The 19924-nt window shown below is 43.5% G+C and overlaps 1 protein-coding gene across 7 annotated transcripts in view; it reads right to left on the reverse strand.

The window, feature by feature from the left end:
* CPEB1 (cytoplasmic polyadenylation element binding protein 1) overlaps positions 1-19924 on the reverse strand; it is an 80389-nt gene that overhangs the window by 52479 nt on the left and 7986 nt on the right. For 6 of the 7 annotated variants that reach the window (XM_038746802.1, XM_038746801.1, XM_038746800.1 and 3 more), the window contains exon 2: positions 12846-13020. In XM_038746802.1, coding sequence (XP_038602730.1) covers positions 12846-13020 — 175 coding nt within the window. Of the gene's footprint in view, positions 1-12845; positions 13034-19924 lie in introns of those variants that run through there. The other variant, XM_038746799.1, reaches the window with a different exon arrangement.

Below are 19924 nucleotides of genomic sequence, written 5' to 3' on the forward strand. Positions count from 1 at the left end.
TCCCCTCTCTAATCTGACAGATAACCACTCTTCCCCGCTTCAAAGCCTTATTGAAGGCACATCTCCAAGAGGCCTCACCAGACTAAGCCCCACTTTTCCTCATCTCCCACTCCCTTCTGTGTCACCCTGACTTGTTCCCTTGGCTCTTCCCCCTTGCCAGCACCACAGCCCTCATGTATATATCTGTAGTATTTATTTGCATTGATGTCTGGCTCCGCCCCCTAGACTGTAAATTTACTGTAGGCAGAGCATTGTACTAGGGGCTTGGGAAAGTAAAATACAACAATAAACTGTGACATTCCCTTCCCACAGCTTTTCTGTTGTATTGTACTTTCCCCAAGCCCCTAGTACAATACACTGCACACAGTAAGCACTCAATAAATACAACTGAATTGAAGGCACATCTCCTCCAAAAGGCCTTCCTTGACTAAGCACTTTTTTTTCCTCCCACTCCCTTCTGCATTGCCCTGACCTGCTCCCTTTAATTAACCGCCCCCCCCCCAGCTCCACAGCATTTCTATACATATCCATTTATATTAATATCTGTCTCCCCTAGACTGTAAGCTTGTTGTGGGCAGGGAGTGTGTCTGTTATATGGTTTTCTCTCAAGCATTTCGTACAGTGCTCTGCACAGTCAATGCTCAATAAATATGACCACCACTTATCTGCTGCGTGACACTGGGCAAGTCACTTAACTTTTGTGCCTCCGTTGACTAACCTGTAAAATGGGGGTTCAATACCTATCGTTCTCCCTACTACTTAGCTTATGAGCCCCAAGTGGGACCTGATTTTCATGTATCTATTCCAGTGCTTAGCACATGGTAAGTGCTTAACAAATACCAAAATCACTAGAATCATTACATCAGAGGAGAGCTGGGGGCACCTATGCAGGACACAGCTTCTCACACACAAAAATAAGCCTTGAGGAGCAACTGCAAACAAATCCCCACCAACGCCCAGTCAACAACCAAAAAAAACTATACAAACAAAAAACCAAACAGCCAAAAAACCCTTATCTTCCCATATGCTGCTCCTTGGTGAAGAAGCTTTTTGTGAACACGGACTTGGGGCATCAAGGCCCATTAAGGGAACAAGTGAAATACTTGATTCTCCGCGGGACTCAAATTCTGGGCTGAAAGGGCAAGTGCTAATCTTGCAAAATAGACTTGGATCTCAAGCTAAAAAACAAGTAACTTTAGCTCTTTTCATGAGACAGCATGGTCTAGTGGAATGACCACAAGTCTGGGAATCTAATCCCAGATATGCCACTGGTCTGTTGTCCTGCTCGGGTTCACACACCACCTCTGGGTCTCAGTTTCCCAAACTGTGAGGAGTTATGATACCTGTTCTTCCTCAAATTGTGAGCTCCACATGGGATAGGGTCTGCACTTTACCTTATTAGTCTGTATCTACCCCAGTGCTTAATACTATGACAACTAATTATTTCATCATCATCAACCGTATTTATTGAGCGCTTACTATGTGCAGAGCACTGTACTAAGCGCTTGGGAAGTACAAATTGGCAACACATAGAGACAGTCCCTACATAACAGTGGGCTCACAGTCTAGAAGGGGGAGACAGAGAACAAAACCAAACATACCAACAAAATAAAATAAATAGGATAGATATGTACACGTAAAATAAATAAGTAGAGAAATATGTACATAGCCTAGTGGAAAGAACACGGGACTGGGAGTCAGAGGACCTGGATTCGAATCCTGGTTCTAGCACTCGTCTATGTGATCTTGGGCAAGTCGCTTAACTTCTCTGTGCCTCGGTTTCCTCAACTGTAAACTGGGGATTCAAACCTACTCCCTCCTACTTTGACTCTAAGCCCCTTGTGGGACAGGGACTGTGTCCAACCTGAGTAACTTGTATCTACTCCAGTGCTTAGGGCAGTGCTTGACACATAGTAAATGCTAAATATAATAATGGTAACAATAATAAGCACTGAAAAAGTACTTGGCAAAGACTAACCCTAGGGACCTAAAGTGGCTAGATATCTAACTGCAAGAGGAAACTTAGTAGCAGCTTCTGGAGGTTTTAGTTTTCCTCAAAACCAGGTACTTCAGTTCCTCTGTTAAATGATAGTTAGTGGAGGGCCTGAAAATCAAGGCACTGCAAGGATCAACTTTCTGTTACCACCATACGTGGCTTAATAGGACACTCTATGCTGTAACCCCGTCCCAGCTACTCTTAAGCCAGGAGACCATTGTTAATAGTAACAATAATAACTATGGCATTTATTAAGCACTTACTATGTGCAAAGCACTGTTCTAAGCACTGGGGAGGTTACAAGGTGATCAGGTTGTCCCACAGGGGGCTCACAGTCTTCATCCCCATTTTACAGATGAGGTAACTGAGGCCCAGAGTCACACAGCTGACAATTGGCAGAGTCGGGATTTGAACCCATGACCTCTGACTCCAAAACCCGGGCTCATTCCACTGCACCACACTGCTATCGTTCTTACAATGTAACATGGATCCAGTATCTCCAGGGGTTGTCTACTCTGATCTTGCCGCTGGACAAGAGCTGGCAGGGAGTGGACCATGATGTTTGGGTTTTTGTGCCAGGATTCACAGCATGGGGGATGAGGGAGATGAGGGAGAGTCCATCCTATTAAAGGGGGGCCATTTTCAGCCCCTTTTGGACTTGGAATAAGTTAATGAGTTGATAAGCCACAAGTCGAAAGAGGGTCAGAAAACTGGCCACTAGAGCCTGATACTAAAGGCATCTTCTAGGACCAAGTCAATGGCTTGCTCACCTCCAAGGGTAGGTTGGGGATTTGTACCCATCTGTCAAAATTTTTGTGGCTTAGTTCGTCTCTGTCCTCCAGTGCAGTCATAAGATGAAAAATGAATGGAGGTGGCTTCTTATTTTACCTACTTCACAAAGTCTATGACATTAGGGCCCGCAAAGGACCCAGTGGTGATTCTGATGTCTCTGAAAAGCCAGACGTGGCTGCAAAAATCCTGTCCTTATTCCTTTCTGTCGTTCTCACCAAACCTAGGCCTGAGCCTCCCTTAATTTGTCCCTGTCTAGTGTCCATAAGTTTAGATTGTAAGCTCTTAGGTGACAAGGACCATTTCTAACAAATTTTGTTCAGCGCCCAGCACACCTTATGAGCACAAGAGAAACGCGATAGATATTTGCTGGAGGCCACTATCGGCTACTCATCGGCTTGAAGTATTGTACTAACAGCCATTAATTTGACACTGAAATGGACGATCTTAATCAAGCAGATTTTTTTCTGCCGCCCAGAAGGCTACATTATTAGTCAAAATGGGCCTGAAATTAGATGTCTTTCAAACCTACCAGGTTTGGGGGGGGGGGGCGGGGGAGAGGGATGGGGACCAAGGTCTGGCGTGTTCAGCTTTCTGTACTGGAGTTCTAAAATAAGACTGCTCTGCTTACGGAGGCCTGAATATGATAAGAGCACTTCACACAGGTGAAGTGTTCTCTTCAAGCACAAGAAAAGCAAGCGGGAAGCTTAGCATCTATGCTACCATACTTTTCCTCTAGAAGGCCAGGAGTGAGACTCCCTGACTGTAGGACCTGTCAAAGCTTTGGAAGAAACAACTTATGTGGTCAGAATGCATCCTTCAAAACCTCGCAGATTCTGGACTCTGTTCATTTTCTACCAGAGGAAACTCCTCAGAGCAGGAAGGGTAAATCTATGAACAGGCTTTTCCACAAATACAGCCCAGGAGGAATCACAAGATGCAGAGGACAGTGGTTTCTAACAAAATTATTACTTTGGCATAAGAGACTAGGGGCCCTAAATAGTACTTATTCCACAGGGAGAAAAGATCACTAGCAAGAAGATTAAGAAAGTAGGTGAGTTTAGTTTGTTTTATTCATTATGAACAGGGGGCGAGGCAGTTATGTAGTTTTAATTTGGGGTAAGACAAGCTTTCAGAATGGTTCCCAAAGTAAGAAGGACTATAACATATCTTGTGATGTTTTTGATGCAACTGTAGCTCTGCCTTGATAGGAATGTACATTTTCTACAGTGCTTGTTACAACATCAAAAACAGGAAGATGGACAGATGGGTGAAATCCTTCACCCACAGTCAATCTCTAAAACAGTATGTTAAGACAATTTACCTTGTTCCATACATGCACCAGTTATATTACAAACAAGGTGTCGTAACTCGGGCATTTTGACTTTATAACCAAAAGATGTTTAACAGAAAAATGAATTTGCCAGTCATTCCTTTGCAAAGTCTAATGTCCATGCTCAACAGAGACTGAAGCCAACCCTGGGATTACATCTGCTTAAAAAAACACAAACACAGAATGAGTTGTTCTGGAAAAAAAAAAATACAAAGCTTTAACTCAGGGATATCATAGTGTCTCATTTCAAACCTGTAGACTAATCTTTCTGCTCTCTCTTCCATCTAGAGCTGTCCATGAAGAGACAAATAATAATAATAAAAAAACTACCATGCACTGAGCCAGTTGATTAATGTCTCCCTTAAAGAAAGCCTCATTTGCCAAAATACCATATGCCACACCCGATCAATGGCATTTTGGGTGTTCCCATTGCTTCTGTGTTAAGCAGATGGAAGCAGCAATGGAGTGTGGCTTGGAACTGCTGGGGTAAGATTAAGGTCCTGGCTGGAACAGTTAGCCAAAGGAAGATGTGACCTACAGCTTCTGGCTATGAGGACGTTAAGAAGAAGCCCACCATTCCCTCATTCCAAACTCCAGGAAAGCATAGTGGGGTAACTCCCATTTTCTGTTGCTGATGTAAAAGCTGAGAAGCAGCATGGTGTAGGGGATAGAGCCTACGGGCCTGTGCAGCAGAAAACTGTGCCGTGCACACATGCAGCATCAAAGTGTGTTGTGTAATGCATGGTTTAAGGGTATATCCTCTATGTTATAGGAGAAGGGACTGTATAACAAGGAACTTAAAATGTAATAGGGGAAAAGAGATATTAATGGAAGCAGGAGGACTATAACCAGTAGCACAAATATCAAGATGAAATAGCCAAGTAATTGAATTATCCATACGTGCAGAAGTGCTGTGTGAGGTGGCAGGAGGTAAGTGGAAGGGAACACAAAGTAGGTGAGATGAGTGAAGACTTTTCTGTAGGTCTTGGTGAATCCAAAATGAGTAGACAACATTTCCTACCTCCACCACCAACCCCACCAAAGCAGAGTAAGAGAAGGGATGGAAAGTGGCAATTGCCAACCTAGTACCCCATTGTTTACAGGAAGCTTCTGAAGAGGGTTCAGAGGCCCAGGTTGAGAGTCACGATGCTTTGTTGCATCTCTGAAGGAAGTAGAGAGTAGCATGGCCTAGTGGATAGAGCACGGGCCTAGGAATCAGAAGGTCATGGGTTCTAATGCTGGCTCTGCCACTTGTCTACTATGTGTCCCTGGGCAAATCACTTCACTTCTCTGTACTTCCGACACCTCAACTGTAAAAGTAATTGAGATTATGAGTGCAATGTGGGACAGGGACTCTTGTCCACCCTGATTTTCTTGTATCCACCCCAGCATTTAAACGGTGCCTGGCAGATAGTAAGCACTTAAATACCACAGTTATAAGTGTGCAGTGCTCTGAACATGCTATGTGCTCAACAAATACCACTGACAAACTTCCAAGTGGCCCGCTTCCCACATCTCCCTTACCAAGTGAGAAAGAATTCTGAACAACTGGCTCCTGGTTTTACATAGCCTATGGACAGGCCAGGCGCTTAACCTGGCAGAGGAATTAGTAGCACAAATTATTCTTAAGAAATTTAGCGCAAGACTGTGTGAGTCATTCAGGAATCACCAAGGGAATAGACCTTCTCCGAGAAGATTAAAGAGACCTCTTTAACAAGGTGCAGTTGTGTAATGGTTACTTTAGTCAAATGTAAGAATGGTGCCTGGTGGCAGGATACACTAAACTGTGTATTAAAAAAAATTCAGGTCCCCAGAGTAATCTCCAGCTTTTTTCTTAAATAGTGTTTAATCCTTAATATGCTCCAGACACTAAAGTGCTGGGGTAGATACAAGCTGATCAGGTTGGACACACTCCATGCCACACATGGGGCTCACACAGTCTTATTCCCCATTTTGCAGATGAGCTAACAGGCACAGAGAAGTTAAGTTACTTTCCCCAAGGACACACAATAGACAAGTGGCAGAGCCAACATTAGAACCCATGACCTCCTGATTTCTAGGCCCGAGCTCTATTCGCTAGGCCATGCTACTCTCTACTTCCTCCAGAGATGCAACAAAGCATCCTGACTCTCAAACTGGGCCTCTGAACCCTCTTCCGAAGCTTCCTGTAAACACTTAGGTCCTAGGTTGGCAATTGCCACTTTCCATCCCTTCTCTTTCTCTGCTTTGGTGGGGCTTGGTGGCATGGGCGGGGGGAGGGGGGTTAAGAAATGTCTTCTACTCATTTTGGATTCACCAAGACCTACAGAAGAGTCTTTGCTCATCTCACCTACTTTATGTTCCCTTCCACTACCTCCTGCCACCACACACAGCACTTATGCACATATGGATAATTCAATTACTTGGCTATTTCACCTTGATATTTGTGCTACTGGTTATAGTAGCATGGTTTAAGATAATTAATATCCATTAATATCTCTTTTCCCCTATTACATTTTAAGTTCCTCGAAATACAGTCCCTTCTCCTATAACACAGGGGATATACCATGCATTACACAACACACACTTTGATGCTGCATGTGTGCACAGCGGTTATCTTTTCCAACACTGCATCATGTTCTGTTCAGACCAATATTCCCTAATTCCCCTACAGCATTCTAGCCAAAAAGCAAAGTTAAACTATGTGTTTTGGGAAAATGGACTGAACTTGACTAGCATGTTTAAGGGTCTGATTGCTTCAAAACGTTGACTACCTGAGGCTTTACAAAGTTACAAAACCAATTACCAGGTAAAAATAAAGACAGCCTTGTTTTGGACATAGAATCAGGCTCTGAAAGGGTTTCTATGGGAATTTCTACTTACACATGCAGTACTTAGTGTTCACATTTGGACAAATAACTGAAGGGTATAGAGTAAAGCATGGGATTCAGGTGATCTAGGTTCTAATCCCAGCTCTGTCACTGGTTTGCAGTATGATTTTAGACAAGTCACAATCTCTCTGAGCCTCACTTTCCTCATCTGTAAAATAGGGATAAAATCCTTTTTCCACTTTCACAGGTTGAAACTCCCCCTCCTCCCACCGCCACCCATCTGATTATTTCAGATCATCTTGGATTGAGTTGGCCTATAGGTGCTTAAAGCCTTAACAGGGGCAGTGATAAATTAAATTTTTGAGCCTATCTATGAGATAGCATTACCATAGTACCCTTGTTTGGTTGATGTCAAGCAAAGAATTTCCATTTTGCAGAGAGAAGCCAAGGGGCTGAGTTGGCTCGAACCCAAGTTCGGAAGCACAGATATTGTATTTTCCCAAGTGCTTAACACACAGTAAATGCTCAGTAAATACTACTGAGTGAATGAATGAATGCCATGACTCAATCCTAGGTTCTAGTCATTGAACTTCAGTGGCTCACACATAGAAGAACTTCATACTGCTTAATACCTACCCATCGGCATTAAAGATGTGAAGACATCATACCTAGACTATGTAGCTTAGTTTTAGCCAGGAGGGTAAGTTATCCTGGGAAGTGTTAGAATCTACAAGTATTTTAAAACAGAAGCTGTCCTGACTAAACTGGTGAACCTATATATAAAAATCAGTGTGCACCACACAGGATGTGGATGCATCAGAATCCTGGGCAGGAGCACACTTCTGCCTCCTCCCACTCTGCTTTTCACAGTTACCGTGAAGAAGAGGTGCAAACTTGGGTCGATGGCCTGATTTTCAATAAGGCACGGTCATCCCAGCCACGCTGTCTCACCTCTTGATGAAGAGTCTATTTTTGAAGTCTGAAGTGGCTCACCACGTGACAGCGGGAGAGAGCATATTGTTCTGCTACAGCTTGCAAGGGGGCAAGGAGAGTGTTGCTTTGCTGCTTGTGCTTTTCAGGCAGGTCAGCCCACCCGTCATTTAACTCCGTATAAGCCCAAATCCTGGGACTCCATTCAGGAAGGTCTCAGGAGTGTTGTCCTTAAAAAGGGCTTAGACCTCCACTTCCAGTGAATAGCCTGGGCCCCATAGGCATGGAGTCTGAGCGGCTGTTAATAATAGTAATAATATTTGCTAAGCACCTACTATGCCCCAGGCACTGTACTAAGCAATGGGGTGGATACAAGCAAATTGGGTTGGACACAGTCTGCACCATGAGGGGCTCAGTCTCAATTCTTCTAAACTGTGAGCCCGTTGATGGGTAGAGACTGTCTCTATATGTTGCCGACTTGTACTTCCCAAGCACTTAGTACAGTGCTCTGCACACAGTAAGTGCTCAATAAATACGACAATGAATGAGTGAATGAATCCCCATTTTACAGATGAGGTAACAGGCACAGAGAAGTGAAATGATTTGCCCAAGGTCAACCAGCACACAAGTGGCAGAGCAGGGATTAGAACCCAAGACCATCTGACTGCCAGTGGCAGAGCAGGGATTAGAACCCATGACCATCTGACTGCCAATCTATGCTCTACCCACTACATTGGGCCCTTGAGTCCCCTAGTCCCAAATAAGCAAACGGGACCTTGATAACGAAGATTCTTTAAATGCTGTACAATGGCAGCAGAGCCAACTTGTCTGCTGGTCATTGCCATCCCGACAAGTGAGCACCCACAATTGAGCCAAATGGCCATCCCAAAGATGATCCGAGTTCAAATGCCATCTTTCCTTGGCACAGCCCGGGCAGGGCTCAGATACTGCAGCTATGGTCCAAAGGTCCTCTACAAAAATCGCTAGGTTTGCCTACAGGAGACGAGAGGTTCTACCAGGGAAGCAGTGCGGCCTAGTGGAAAGAGCACAGATTTGGGAGTAAGAGGACGTGGGTTCCAATCCTAGCTCCACCACGTCTGCTGTGTGACCTTGGGCAACTCAATTTCTGTGCCTTAGTTTTCATCTGCAAAATGGGGATTAAGACTGTGAGCCCCATATGGGACAAGGACTGTGTCCAACCTGATTACCTTGTATCTAACTCCAGTGCTTAGAACACTGCTGGTCACAGAGTATGTGCTTAAATACTACGATTATTACAGGCTGTTGCTGCTATAACCTTAAAGGAACTAAGCTGTCCTATCACTTGCCATTTTCAGTGTTCGGGTTACAACTAGCTGTAATCCCTAATTACCAATCCAACACTCAAGAACAAGTATGTCGCTCTTAAGTTACAGCTCCAGGATGCTTCAAGTGGGGACAGACTGCTCCTCCAGTCTCCAACCCTAACTTGGAACAGTTGCCTGCATTTAGGAGTTCTAGTATTATTCAAAGCCTTTGGGAGGTTGAAGGTAAAACTTGTGCACAACTTAAGACCTAGCATTAAACCTTACAATTAAGAGACACTTAGGGAGTACATGGGTAGTGTACTAATTAGTACACCCACCTTAAAGCTGCTCACTTGCCAATGACTAATCTCAAGCTACTGGGGCAATTTTTGGCATCCTTTAATTTTTAATGGTATCTGTTCAACTTTGTGCCAGGTACTGTATTAAGTGCTGGGGTAGATACAAGCTCATCAGGTTGGTCCCAGTCCATGGCCCACATGGGGCTCAGTCTTAACCCCCCATTTTACAGATGAGGGAACTGAAGCACACAGAAGTGATGCGACTTGCCTAAAGGTTACAGAGCAGACAAGTGGCAGAGCTAGGATTAGAAACCCAGGTTCTTCTGACCTCGCAGGCCCAGGTTCTACCCACTAGGCCATGCTGCATTAGTTTATTTATTCAGCTATTGGACCTTTTCACCCCCAGCCAATAGCTACCCGAAGCCTCATTTGCTTCTAGTGTTAAGAGTTTACAGCAGGGCATTTGCTATAAGGGACTATGTGGGGAAGTGTGTCAATCTGAATTATTCTCTCTTGGCATCTTGAGACAACATTCCAAGACAGTATAACTCCAGATAAAAGCCAGTGGCTCTCATATGAATGTGGCCACTGGCACAGACTCCCATGGCTCTCACAGAGCCTGAACATGTAGGCAGAGAGGGAGAGATACATTTGGATCTACAATACAGGTTGGGAGTGTTGATGCTAAACCCAGCCCTACAGCATTTATGTAAATATCCTTATATACTTCTGCTAGTAGAAAAAAGGCTTGGGGGGATGGGGGGCGGAAAGAAAGGAGTCACACCCATTCAAACATTTAAGTGGAAAGAAGCTAAGGATACTTAGCCAGCCTTGCAGTTTCTACAATTTCATTCCTCACACAAAAGTAGGCAAAACCCCAGACAAGGTAAGGTGGTCCAAAGACCCTTCATTAGGCATAACCGTAGTACGGACATGTTACTCTACGTTTTAGTGAGGTATGCTACTACTGCATCGGATTTCAGGGGACTATGATTAGGCAAATAACTATCCATTTCTTACCCCCCTTTTAAAACAAATACAAGTTACTGTTTTGTAAGTCAGTAAAATAGGGAAATTTCCCTAGTTGGGTGAGAGTTTTTGTACACCATGTTGCTGAACAGATTTCCATCCTGTAACCCCAATGCAAAAGTTATTTTTCTCATTCCAACTACTACCTTACAAATGACATTACTAATTAAGAGTATAGACCTAGGTGAAGTTTGACTTGAACTTGCATCATTCTAAATCAGGGAATTTATCACCAATCCTAGCTGGGTCAGAGGGTTGACATTTTTAGACAGGAGGCTACCTTACTGACACTTTCAGGCAACTATGAAAAAAAACTTTCCTAGAAAAAGCATTAAAACCTGCCTCTATCACATTTAATAACTTCCAAAAGAATACTATAAGAATTTCCTTTGGATATCTTGCAAGATTTTAGGTCAAAGTACTTACAACCAAAAGAATGGGCTTCACATACAATTGAAGTTTTATACAAAAAATGTCCCCCACCTTCATTTGCACCTTAAAACAGGATTCTTGAAGCACCAGCAGCATAATGCAGTTCCTACAGAGATATATCAGTCCATTCATGCAATAAACAATGAAACAGGGGCAGGTATTTATAGATACATGACTGAAACCTAGTAACGCTAGATCTGAATTGACAAAAAAGCAAAGTACTTTCCTGTCTGTCCCTGGGGTTTCCTCTGTCCCTTAAAACAAGGTTTCAACCCAGGTTTCTTCAAAGTAGGGGATACAACTATTGTGATGGTACTCAACTGCATCAGCCTTCTCACTGACCTCCCTAACCCCTGCTTCTCCCCTACTTCAGTCCACGTTACTTTGCCGCCCAGATTATTTCTCTACAAAAAAAAAATCAAAAAAAAAAAATCACTCAACCCATATCTCCCCACTCCTCAAAAAACCTTCAATGGTTGCCCACCCACCTCTGCAAACAGAAAATGCCTTTTGACACAATTAGCTCTCCCCACTTAACAGACCTTACTGATTTCCTACAACCCAATCTGTACACTTTGCTCCTCTAAGGTCAACCTACTCACTGTACCTCAAGCTCATCTATCCCACCGCCAACTCCTTGCCTACATCCTCCCTCTGACCTGAAACTCCCTCCCCCTTCTTATCTGACAGGCCACCACTCTCCCTACCTTCAATGTTCATCCTGTTCATTATCAATGGTATTTGAGTACTTATTGAGGAGAAGCCTGGCCTAGTGGATACAGCATGGGTCTAGAAGCCAGAGGGACTTGGGTTCTAATCCTGCCTCCACCTTGAGCAAGTCACGTCACTTCTCTGTATCTGTCACTTCATCTGTAAAATGAGGATTAAGACTCTTGAGCCCCATTTGGGACAGTGACTGTGTCCAACCTGATTGGCTTGCATCTACCCCAGCATTCAGAACAGTACCAGAAACATATTAGTAAGCACTTAATAACATCACTATCATCATTATCACTATTACTGTGTGCAGAGCACTAGATTAAGGATTTGGGAGAGTACAGAGTTGGTAGTCTGCTTCCTGTCCACAAGTTTACATCCTAAAATTACATCTCCAAAAGGCCCTCCCTGACTAAACCCTTCTTTCCCCTACTCCCTCTCCCTTCTGTGTCATCCAAACACTTGGATTAGTACTCTTTAAGCACTTGATAGCCACCGTACCATCAGCACTCACTCACTCAATCACATTTATTGAGTGCTATATGCTGAACACTGTACTAAGCACTCAGGAAAGAACACCACAACGGTAAACAGTGACATTCCCTGCCCACATCGATCTTACAGTCGGCGGGGGGGGGGGGGGGGGGGGGGGGAGGGGAGAGTGTGAGGTGGGAGGGGAGACAGACATCCATACAAATAAATTACAGATATGTACTTAAGTGCTGTGGGGCAGGGAGGAGGGAAAAGAGTAAATGGAGCAAGTCAGGGCGACACAGAAGGGAGTGGGAGATGATAAGTGGGGCTTAGTTTGGGAAGGCCACTTTGAGATGTGCCTTCAATAAGATTTTGAAGGAGGGGAGAGTAATTCATGCACACATTCTCTTACCCTGCCATTTCCCCATCTGTGATTTATTTTAATGTCTTGCTCCCCCCACAGACTGTACGCTCCTTGAGGGCAGGGACCATGTCTACCAACTCTTGCTATGCCACATCCTCCCAAATGCTTAGTAGAGTGCTCTGCACACAGTAAGCACTCGCTATATACCTTTGATTGCTCTTGATGGGTGGGTGGGTGTGGGTATAAAAAAGGGGAACCGGTAAGAAAGGAGTGTGAGCAAGGATTGGGCGGGGGGGACGACACCCAGTCCAACGGCTTAGAAAACTTTTCCTCCACACATGTCCTAATCCCAGTGGCCCTGCTGTTCCCAGCTGAACCCAAGTCACCTTGCAAGTGATCTTGCCTTCCTTTTGTGATGGGCGTGGTGCAGACTTTACTGAAGTCCAAGGAGTTATCCAACATGGCATTTATTCTGCGGAAGATATCAGCATTGCTGCAGGTGGAGAGCGCAGGGGCCTCGGGGCTATCCCAGCAGTCTTTGCTTCTCCCAGTCTCTTCCTTCTAGTCAAAAAGGGAAAGAGGCATTAAGGTCTCCCTGACAACTTCGTTATAACGCTACCAAAAACATATGCCTACACTGGTTAGGTCTGGAGATGGGCAGTCTTGAATTCTTCAGCATATAATGCCCAGAGTCAGAGCTATGATCTTAGAAGGCCCAGAATCTTAGTAATCCACCCTATGGAACAGCAGAGGTGGAAGTGACCTATTGTACTTCATTAAAAATTTAAATGTGGCTTTTATGGATGAAGAGAAAACTGAGGAACAGGACAATGGAGGAAGAAACTGAAAGCACTCAGGGTCTGAGAAGGCCATTCTTACTGCACTTTCTTTCTGTTTCCTCTTGGGAAGATGGCACAATGCTCTCGTCAAATGTCAAAGGAACAACAGAACATTTTGGGAACATATGAGGGGAAATTATATTTCCTTAAAAGCGTCTTGCTCTTCACTAGTCTGCAGCCTGAAGGCCCTTTCAATTTGTTAATAGGGAAGTGGTGAAGAATGCAGTGTTTTACCCAACTAATTTTTTACTCTTTTACAAAAGAACCTGTGAAAGCCTGAAAGATTCATCTGGTCTTTTCCACTCCACACTTCCGTCCCACCTCACTGCCTGGCATTACCAGCTGTCTATTTAGGAATCAAATACAATGTGCTCCTAAATGAAGATTTAACAGAGGCATTCAGAGTTTATACGACATGTAATTAACTAGGCAGAACATGATCAGGTACCGAGAGTAACGACACTGGGGCTAGATACAGAATGCAAGATACCTCAAAGGGGATGGTCAACATCAGAGCCAAAAAAACTTCTATTAACTAGAAAAGGAATTTCAACAATGGTTCTAGGAACAGATCACTTCCATGGAAATCTGGGAAATTAGAATTATTCTAGGACAACTTAATCCCAGAGGTGGACTTGCTAGGAAGAAAGGTGCCCTTTGCTTTGGAATGTTTTCTAGAACTCCTAGACAGTTTTGCTATTGTGGTGTCAGATTTCGGAAGCATTAGACCTGATTTAAAGGGACAGTTACACAAGAGATGCAAAACATGAAGTGAACTCTTGATTGCCAACTACTTCTTAATAGTTTTGAAGCTCCCCCCCCACCCCCCTGCACTGTAGCCTTATACTATTTCTAAACCAGGAGCTGCCTTTGGCCCTACTCTGGAGCAAGAAACGGATCTCAGGCTTTCAGGTTGCAGAGAACAGAGGGGGATTGGGCTCATGTTCCAAAACCTGGGACTGGGATGAGAAGATCTCTCCTGCCCTCCCCCACACAAATGACCTCTGCCTTGGGTTAGAAATAGCTCCCAGACATCCACTGCCTCTCAGTTGAGACAGGCTATCTTGGAGAGAGTCAATGATATTAATAAAAAGAGCTAAATAGAAAGAAGATACAGGTGGGAATGTATAATACCCAGATGTATGAATAAAGTGACAACCTCAGCCTCTGCATTTCTTCAAGAAGCCACTGTCAAAACATTTAACACTGCCCTCTTCCCCCCGCCCCACCCCACTTCCATCCCAACACAACCTCACTGACCTTTTCCCAAAGCCAATAGTCTTAACCTTTCCTACCTTAAAAAGGGGCAATCAAGAGTGGGGGATTAGGGAGACTCCTGCCAACTCTTGCTAGCTAGATGAGCGGGGTAACATTGGAAGAACACCACTGGGTATCATCCAAGTGGGGATTCACCTCTGTTTCTAGGCATCTATCTCATGATGCCAAAGTCCAGATCCTCTAGACTCCGAGCCCTTAGCTGTGGAAGCAGTCACCTCTTTATTGTAATTCCATCCTTCCTCAGGGGAGCAGCTAGCGATTCTGTGCATGCCTCTCTGCTCCTGCTGACACCGGACGGTGCTTATTCAACAGCACAAACATTATCATCACTGCTGGATTGTCCCATGGGGGTAATTTAAATGGGGCAGGAAGACACTGTTTGTAATAACTGCAGTATTTGGAAAAGGAAACTTTCTTTAAAACTGGGAACCAGAGTCACACACACACACACACACACACACACACACACACACACACACAGAGAAAAAAAAAGAAAAAAGGAAAAAAAGGAGAGACAGGAATAAAGGCAGATTCATCACACCAGAATAGAACAAACCCAATTACTTCAGCAGAGCTGGCACAGGCCAGGGCTGGTGCAGCTATTGCCCATAAAAAATCTAACTGCTTTCATGTGACAGCAAAAACCCCAAAGACAGACTGCAATTTATTTTAAGATCTTCATACTCGGTCAATTGATACCTTTAATTCCATCTTTCCTTTGCTTCAGACGTATGGACAGGCATGTGATTTCCACATATTACTTTGCACCCTCCCCTTCCCTGGCTTCTTATGGGAACCATGCAGTATAGCAAAAAGCAAGAGGACGAACCACAATGTGGCCCTAAGATGCATACAAATTCTTTTTCTTTAAAAAAAAAAACCAAAAAAACATTTTATTCAAGTTAGCACTCTGAAGTTGGAGACTTGAAGAAGGTTGGGAGGTCACATTCTAGTTGATAGATGAAGTTAATCTTATCCCAGAGAGGACACAGCCCCGTAAGGGCACCTGTATATATGTTTGTACATATTTATTACTCTATTTATTTATTTTACTTGTACATATCTATTCTATTTATTTTATTAGTATGTTTGGTTTTGTTCTCTGTCTCCCCCTTTTAGACTGTGAGCCCACTGTTGGGTAGGGACTGTCTCTATATGTTGCCAATTTGTACTTCCCAAGCACTTAGTACAGTGCTCTGCACATAGTAAGCACTCAATAAATACGACTGATGATGATGATCCTTTAAGTAAAAACTTTCAAGATCACAAGCTATGAAATTTAGTGGTTCGTAGGATACAAGAAGACAGAAAACACAGTTCCACACTAGGAGCAAGACAAAAGATGGTAATTCATAGAAATAACAGCAGTGCCACCTTGCTCTTTGAACCCATATGTTTTTCCTCCTATCAAATTAGTTATGAAAGACAATAGCTGTTCTGCCAGTTGTCACTTTATCCCAAAATGGAGATGAGAACACAGGGTAGCTTATTTTTAGGAATGAAGAGTGTCAAGTCATATACAGGAGGAGAAAAATAGAGTTTAAACTTCAGTAAAATGTGAGCCCATATCCCACTCCTCATAATTATAATAATAATATTTACTAAGCACTTATGTGACAAGTGCTGGGGTAGACAAGTATATCAGGTCAGACAGTCCCTGCCCCATTGGAACTCACAGTCGAAGTAGGAGGGAAAAACAGATCTCAACCTCACTTTACAGATGAGGAAGCGGAAGAACACACAAGTGACTCACCCAAGGCCACCCCAGCAGGCAAGTGGCAGAGCCAGGATTAGAACCCAGGTCCTCGGATTCCCAGGCCCATGCTCTTTCCACTAGGCCACTCTGCTTCTCCATGATGCTATGATGCATGCAGTTCAACCATATTGCAGCGTAACTAGCTCAAGGATCGTCAAATTATCAATGCCCTTGTGTCATCCTGGGCGGCGTGGGGATCAGAAGAGACAGGTCGTTGTGGGTAGAGAATGTGTCTACCAACTCTTGCTATATTATACTCTTCCAAGTGCTTAGCACAATGCTCTGCAGCAGTATGGCCTAGTGGAAATAGCACGGGTATGGGAGCCAGAGGACCTGGCTCTGCCACTTATCTGCTGTGTGATCTTGGGCAAGTGACTTCACTTCTCTGTGCCTCATCTGTAAAATGGGGACAACCCTACTTAGGTCGTGAGCCCCACGTGGGATGTGGATGATGTCCGAGCTCATTTATCTTGTATTGGCCCAGTGCTTAGAACATAGTAAGTGCTCAAATATGATTGACTGATGCATTTGGTGGCCTCACAACATCAGTTCTGAGGTACCTGTACAAAGGTGGAGCATGCTCAAGTTTGCAGGTGATACTGAATTGGGTGACTTTTTAAACTTTTTTTGGAATATAGGAAGAAAACGCAGAGTGTCCTTAGTGTATAAAACCAGTTGGACCTCATAAAAACAAAAGCACTTGGGGGTGTTGTGGGGGAGGCGGGGGAAAAGGATGGGGTACGGCTGACTAGGTCTAAGTATCACAGAAAAGTGTGGGTGAGTGAAGGGGAATGAGCTGTGGGAGGGGAAAGGTCAGTTTACCAGAGAATTAACAATAGTGTCATTACAAAGAACCTGCTAAATCCACGAGACCAACGTGCCACAGTCAAGTACAGTTAGTTTTCCTTTAACACATGGGTTAGTCTTGCACAAACCCCAAATGAAGGACCTCTCACTGTAATTCACAATGTCCAGAGCCATACACACACACAAAACAGTTCCCTCCAACACTGCATCACATTCTCTGTAAGCTGATGCATACTGTCTGAAAAAAAATTCCTAATTCTTGCTGAACAGCATTCTATAGATCCAACACAGTGAAAAAACCACATTTATGGGAGAACTGACCATATTTGGAATTTAGGAAGAGGACCACATGAGGTGAAGTGGGTTTAAATGAAGACAGGAGATAAATTCGGTCAGGTATTTTAAAAAAGGCACTTGACTGTCAAGTTGGGAAGACAGACACTGTAATAATAACAATTATTGTGGTATTTGTTAAGTGCTTACTACGTGCCAGGTACTGTACTAAGCGTTGTAGTGGATACAAGCAAATCGGGTTGGACACAGTCCCTGTAGAGTCTCGACCCTCAGAGATTTTTTAGAAAAGGAATACAGACAGTGATCTGACCTGGATAGCTTAATTAGGCACTTGCCTAAGGCAGAGGCCTAAACCAGAAGACCTCAGAATCCTTTCCAACTTTGAATTTGGCTGAATAGTGTCAGAATGATGAAAAACTGACTCTTTAAAGTGGTAGTGCTAAGGTAAAGAGCATAAAACTTTACTCTCCAAATTTCTCTAAATTCTGATTTTCTCCCTTTTGAGCATCCTTACCCCAAGCTCTCAAATTTGTTATTACATACTCCTGGGGCTTTGGAGTCAGAGGTCATGGCTTCAAATCCTGGCTCCACCACTTGTCAGCTGTGTGACTTTGGGCAAGTCACTTAACTTCTCTGGGCCTCAGTTCCCTCATCTGTAAAATGGGGATGAAGACTGTGAGCCCCACGTGGGACAACCTCATCACCTTGTATCCTCCCAGCGCTTAGAACACTGCTTTGCACATAGTAAGCGCTTAATGCCATCATTATTATTATTATTAGTGTTTCTTAAAAAGTACTAGTTAGATTTTGCACAAGGAAAGCTTTTGTTATTGCTGCCATTACTTGGGATTCCAAAGTTCTGCTTGGAGTGAAATGCCAAGCACTTCTGAAGGAGCACTGCATTGAACTTTTCCCTTAAGAACATACGGCACAGTATTAACATTTTGATTAATCCTCACTGGAAATCTGAGACCTTTTATTTTGGGTGCAATAGTTATGCCTAAATTTAATAATGCCCAGTCTGACTCAAGTATAAGTTGTTTTAAAACTCAAATCTCAGCAGAAAAGCCATTTTGCGTTTCAAAATCCACCCAGCCAACCCCACTACGTGGAGAATCCTGCTGACCTGCAGACCTGTCAAGAACCCTCACATTCTTGCTGACATTAACACTGCTGCATTAGTGGTCAGAAGGATGGACCATGCCTTCAGCAGCTTCAGAAAGTTTCTTCCAAAATACTGAAACAAACTCACCCAAATGTATAACTAGTACAGTGTCAGGCAATTAACCTGCCCTGTTAACCTATTTACATGAAATAAGCAACAGCCTGGCCTAATTTTCTCCCCATAAATAAGTAGGAATATGTATAAATACGTTAACTGAGTCTATGTTTTTGCTTTTTTTGGTGTTCACTAGTCATTTGCCCCACTTTCTTATTATATGAATCACAGTTTAACCCCAGAAGGCATGCCCCTTCATTACCAGATAACTTTGTGTTCTAATGTACTGAAAAAAAATTCTAGTAAAGATTAAGGCATTTTACCCTCAATCTGTAAATTTTAAGTTATGAGGAGAGTTTTCCAGAGCTGCCAAATAAATGTCCCACGGCCTGATACACAATAACTTTTGTTTTCTGACAAAAGAAAATGCACAACAAAACATGGAAATTACCAAAGGACATATTTTACCCATTTGCAAAATTGGGATAATAAGTAGTTAATTGACCAACCTCAAGGACAATTATATCAATGGCAGATCTGGGACCAGAATCCAGTCTCTAAAGCTTCCACTGAACTAATCAGCTACAAAAGTAGCACTCATGCTCAACTACAAGATGCTAGCTAGAATAGGTCATTGCTTGAGGTAAGAATTCATGTGGTTAATAGGAGACGGGTCCTGCCCAAACTGCATTGCAAGATGGAGAATAATTAAAATCCAGTTTTTCCAACTTCCAATCCACTAGCCACCATGGCAGATTATATGTATAAATAATGGTTCATCTGATCCCACAATCTAAAGAGACAGACCTCACTGTTCCAGGTCCATGTGGTACCTAACTTCCCATCTGCCTAGCTGAGTTCCAGAGAACAAGTTTGTGGATGTGCTGAGCTTTAACATCTCCTGCAGGCATTTTCTACAAGAAAAATAGCCAGCTGGGGTTTTGTTTATTAAGATGTCAGAATCAGGAGTACAAACAACTTAAGTGCTGGGTGCAGACTATAAAAAAAAAAAGTTGAAGTCCTGGTTTCCCCAGACTCCTCGTTGGGACAGGCTCCCTCTGGAGAGAGTCTAAGGGCACATTGCCCCTTGAGATACAGGCCCCTATTTCTGTAGTTACAAGGAAAGACTTGTTGTTTCTGCTTGGGATTTGTCCCTTCTAAAGCCAAAAACTAAATGGCCACTAGCAGTTTGCCTAAGACCAAACAAGGAGGAAGAAAAAGCATTGTAACCACGGAGACTGGAGAATGGAAGCCATTGCCAAAGATTTTTGC

This window comes from Tachyglossus aculeatus, chromosome 5, assembly GCF_015852505.1.
Source record: "Tachyglossus aculeatus isolate mTacAcu1 chromosome 5, mTacAcu1.pri, whole genome shotgun sequence".
NCBI classification, from domain to species: Eukaryota; Metazoa; Chordata; class Mammalia; order Monotremata; family Tachyglossidae; genus Tachyglossus; species Tachyglossus aculeatus.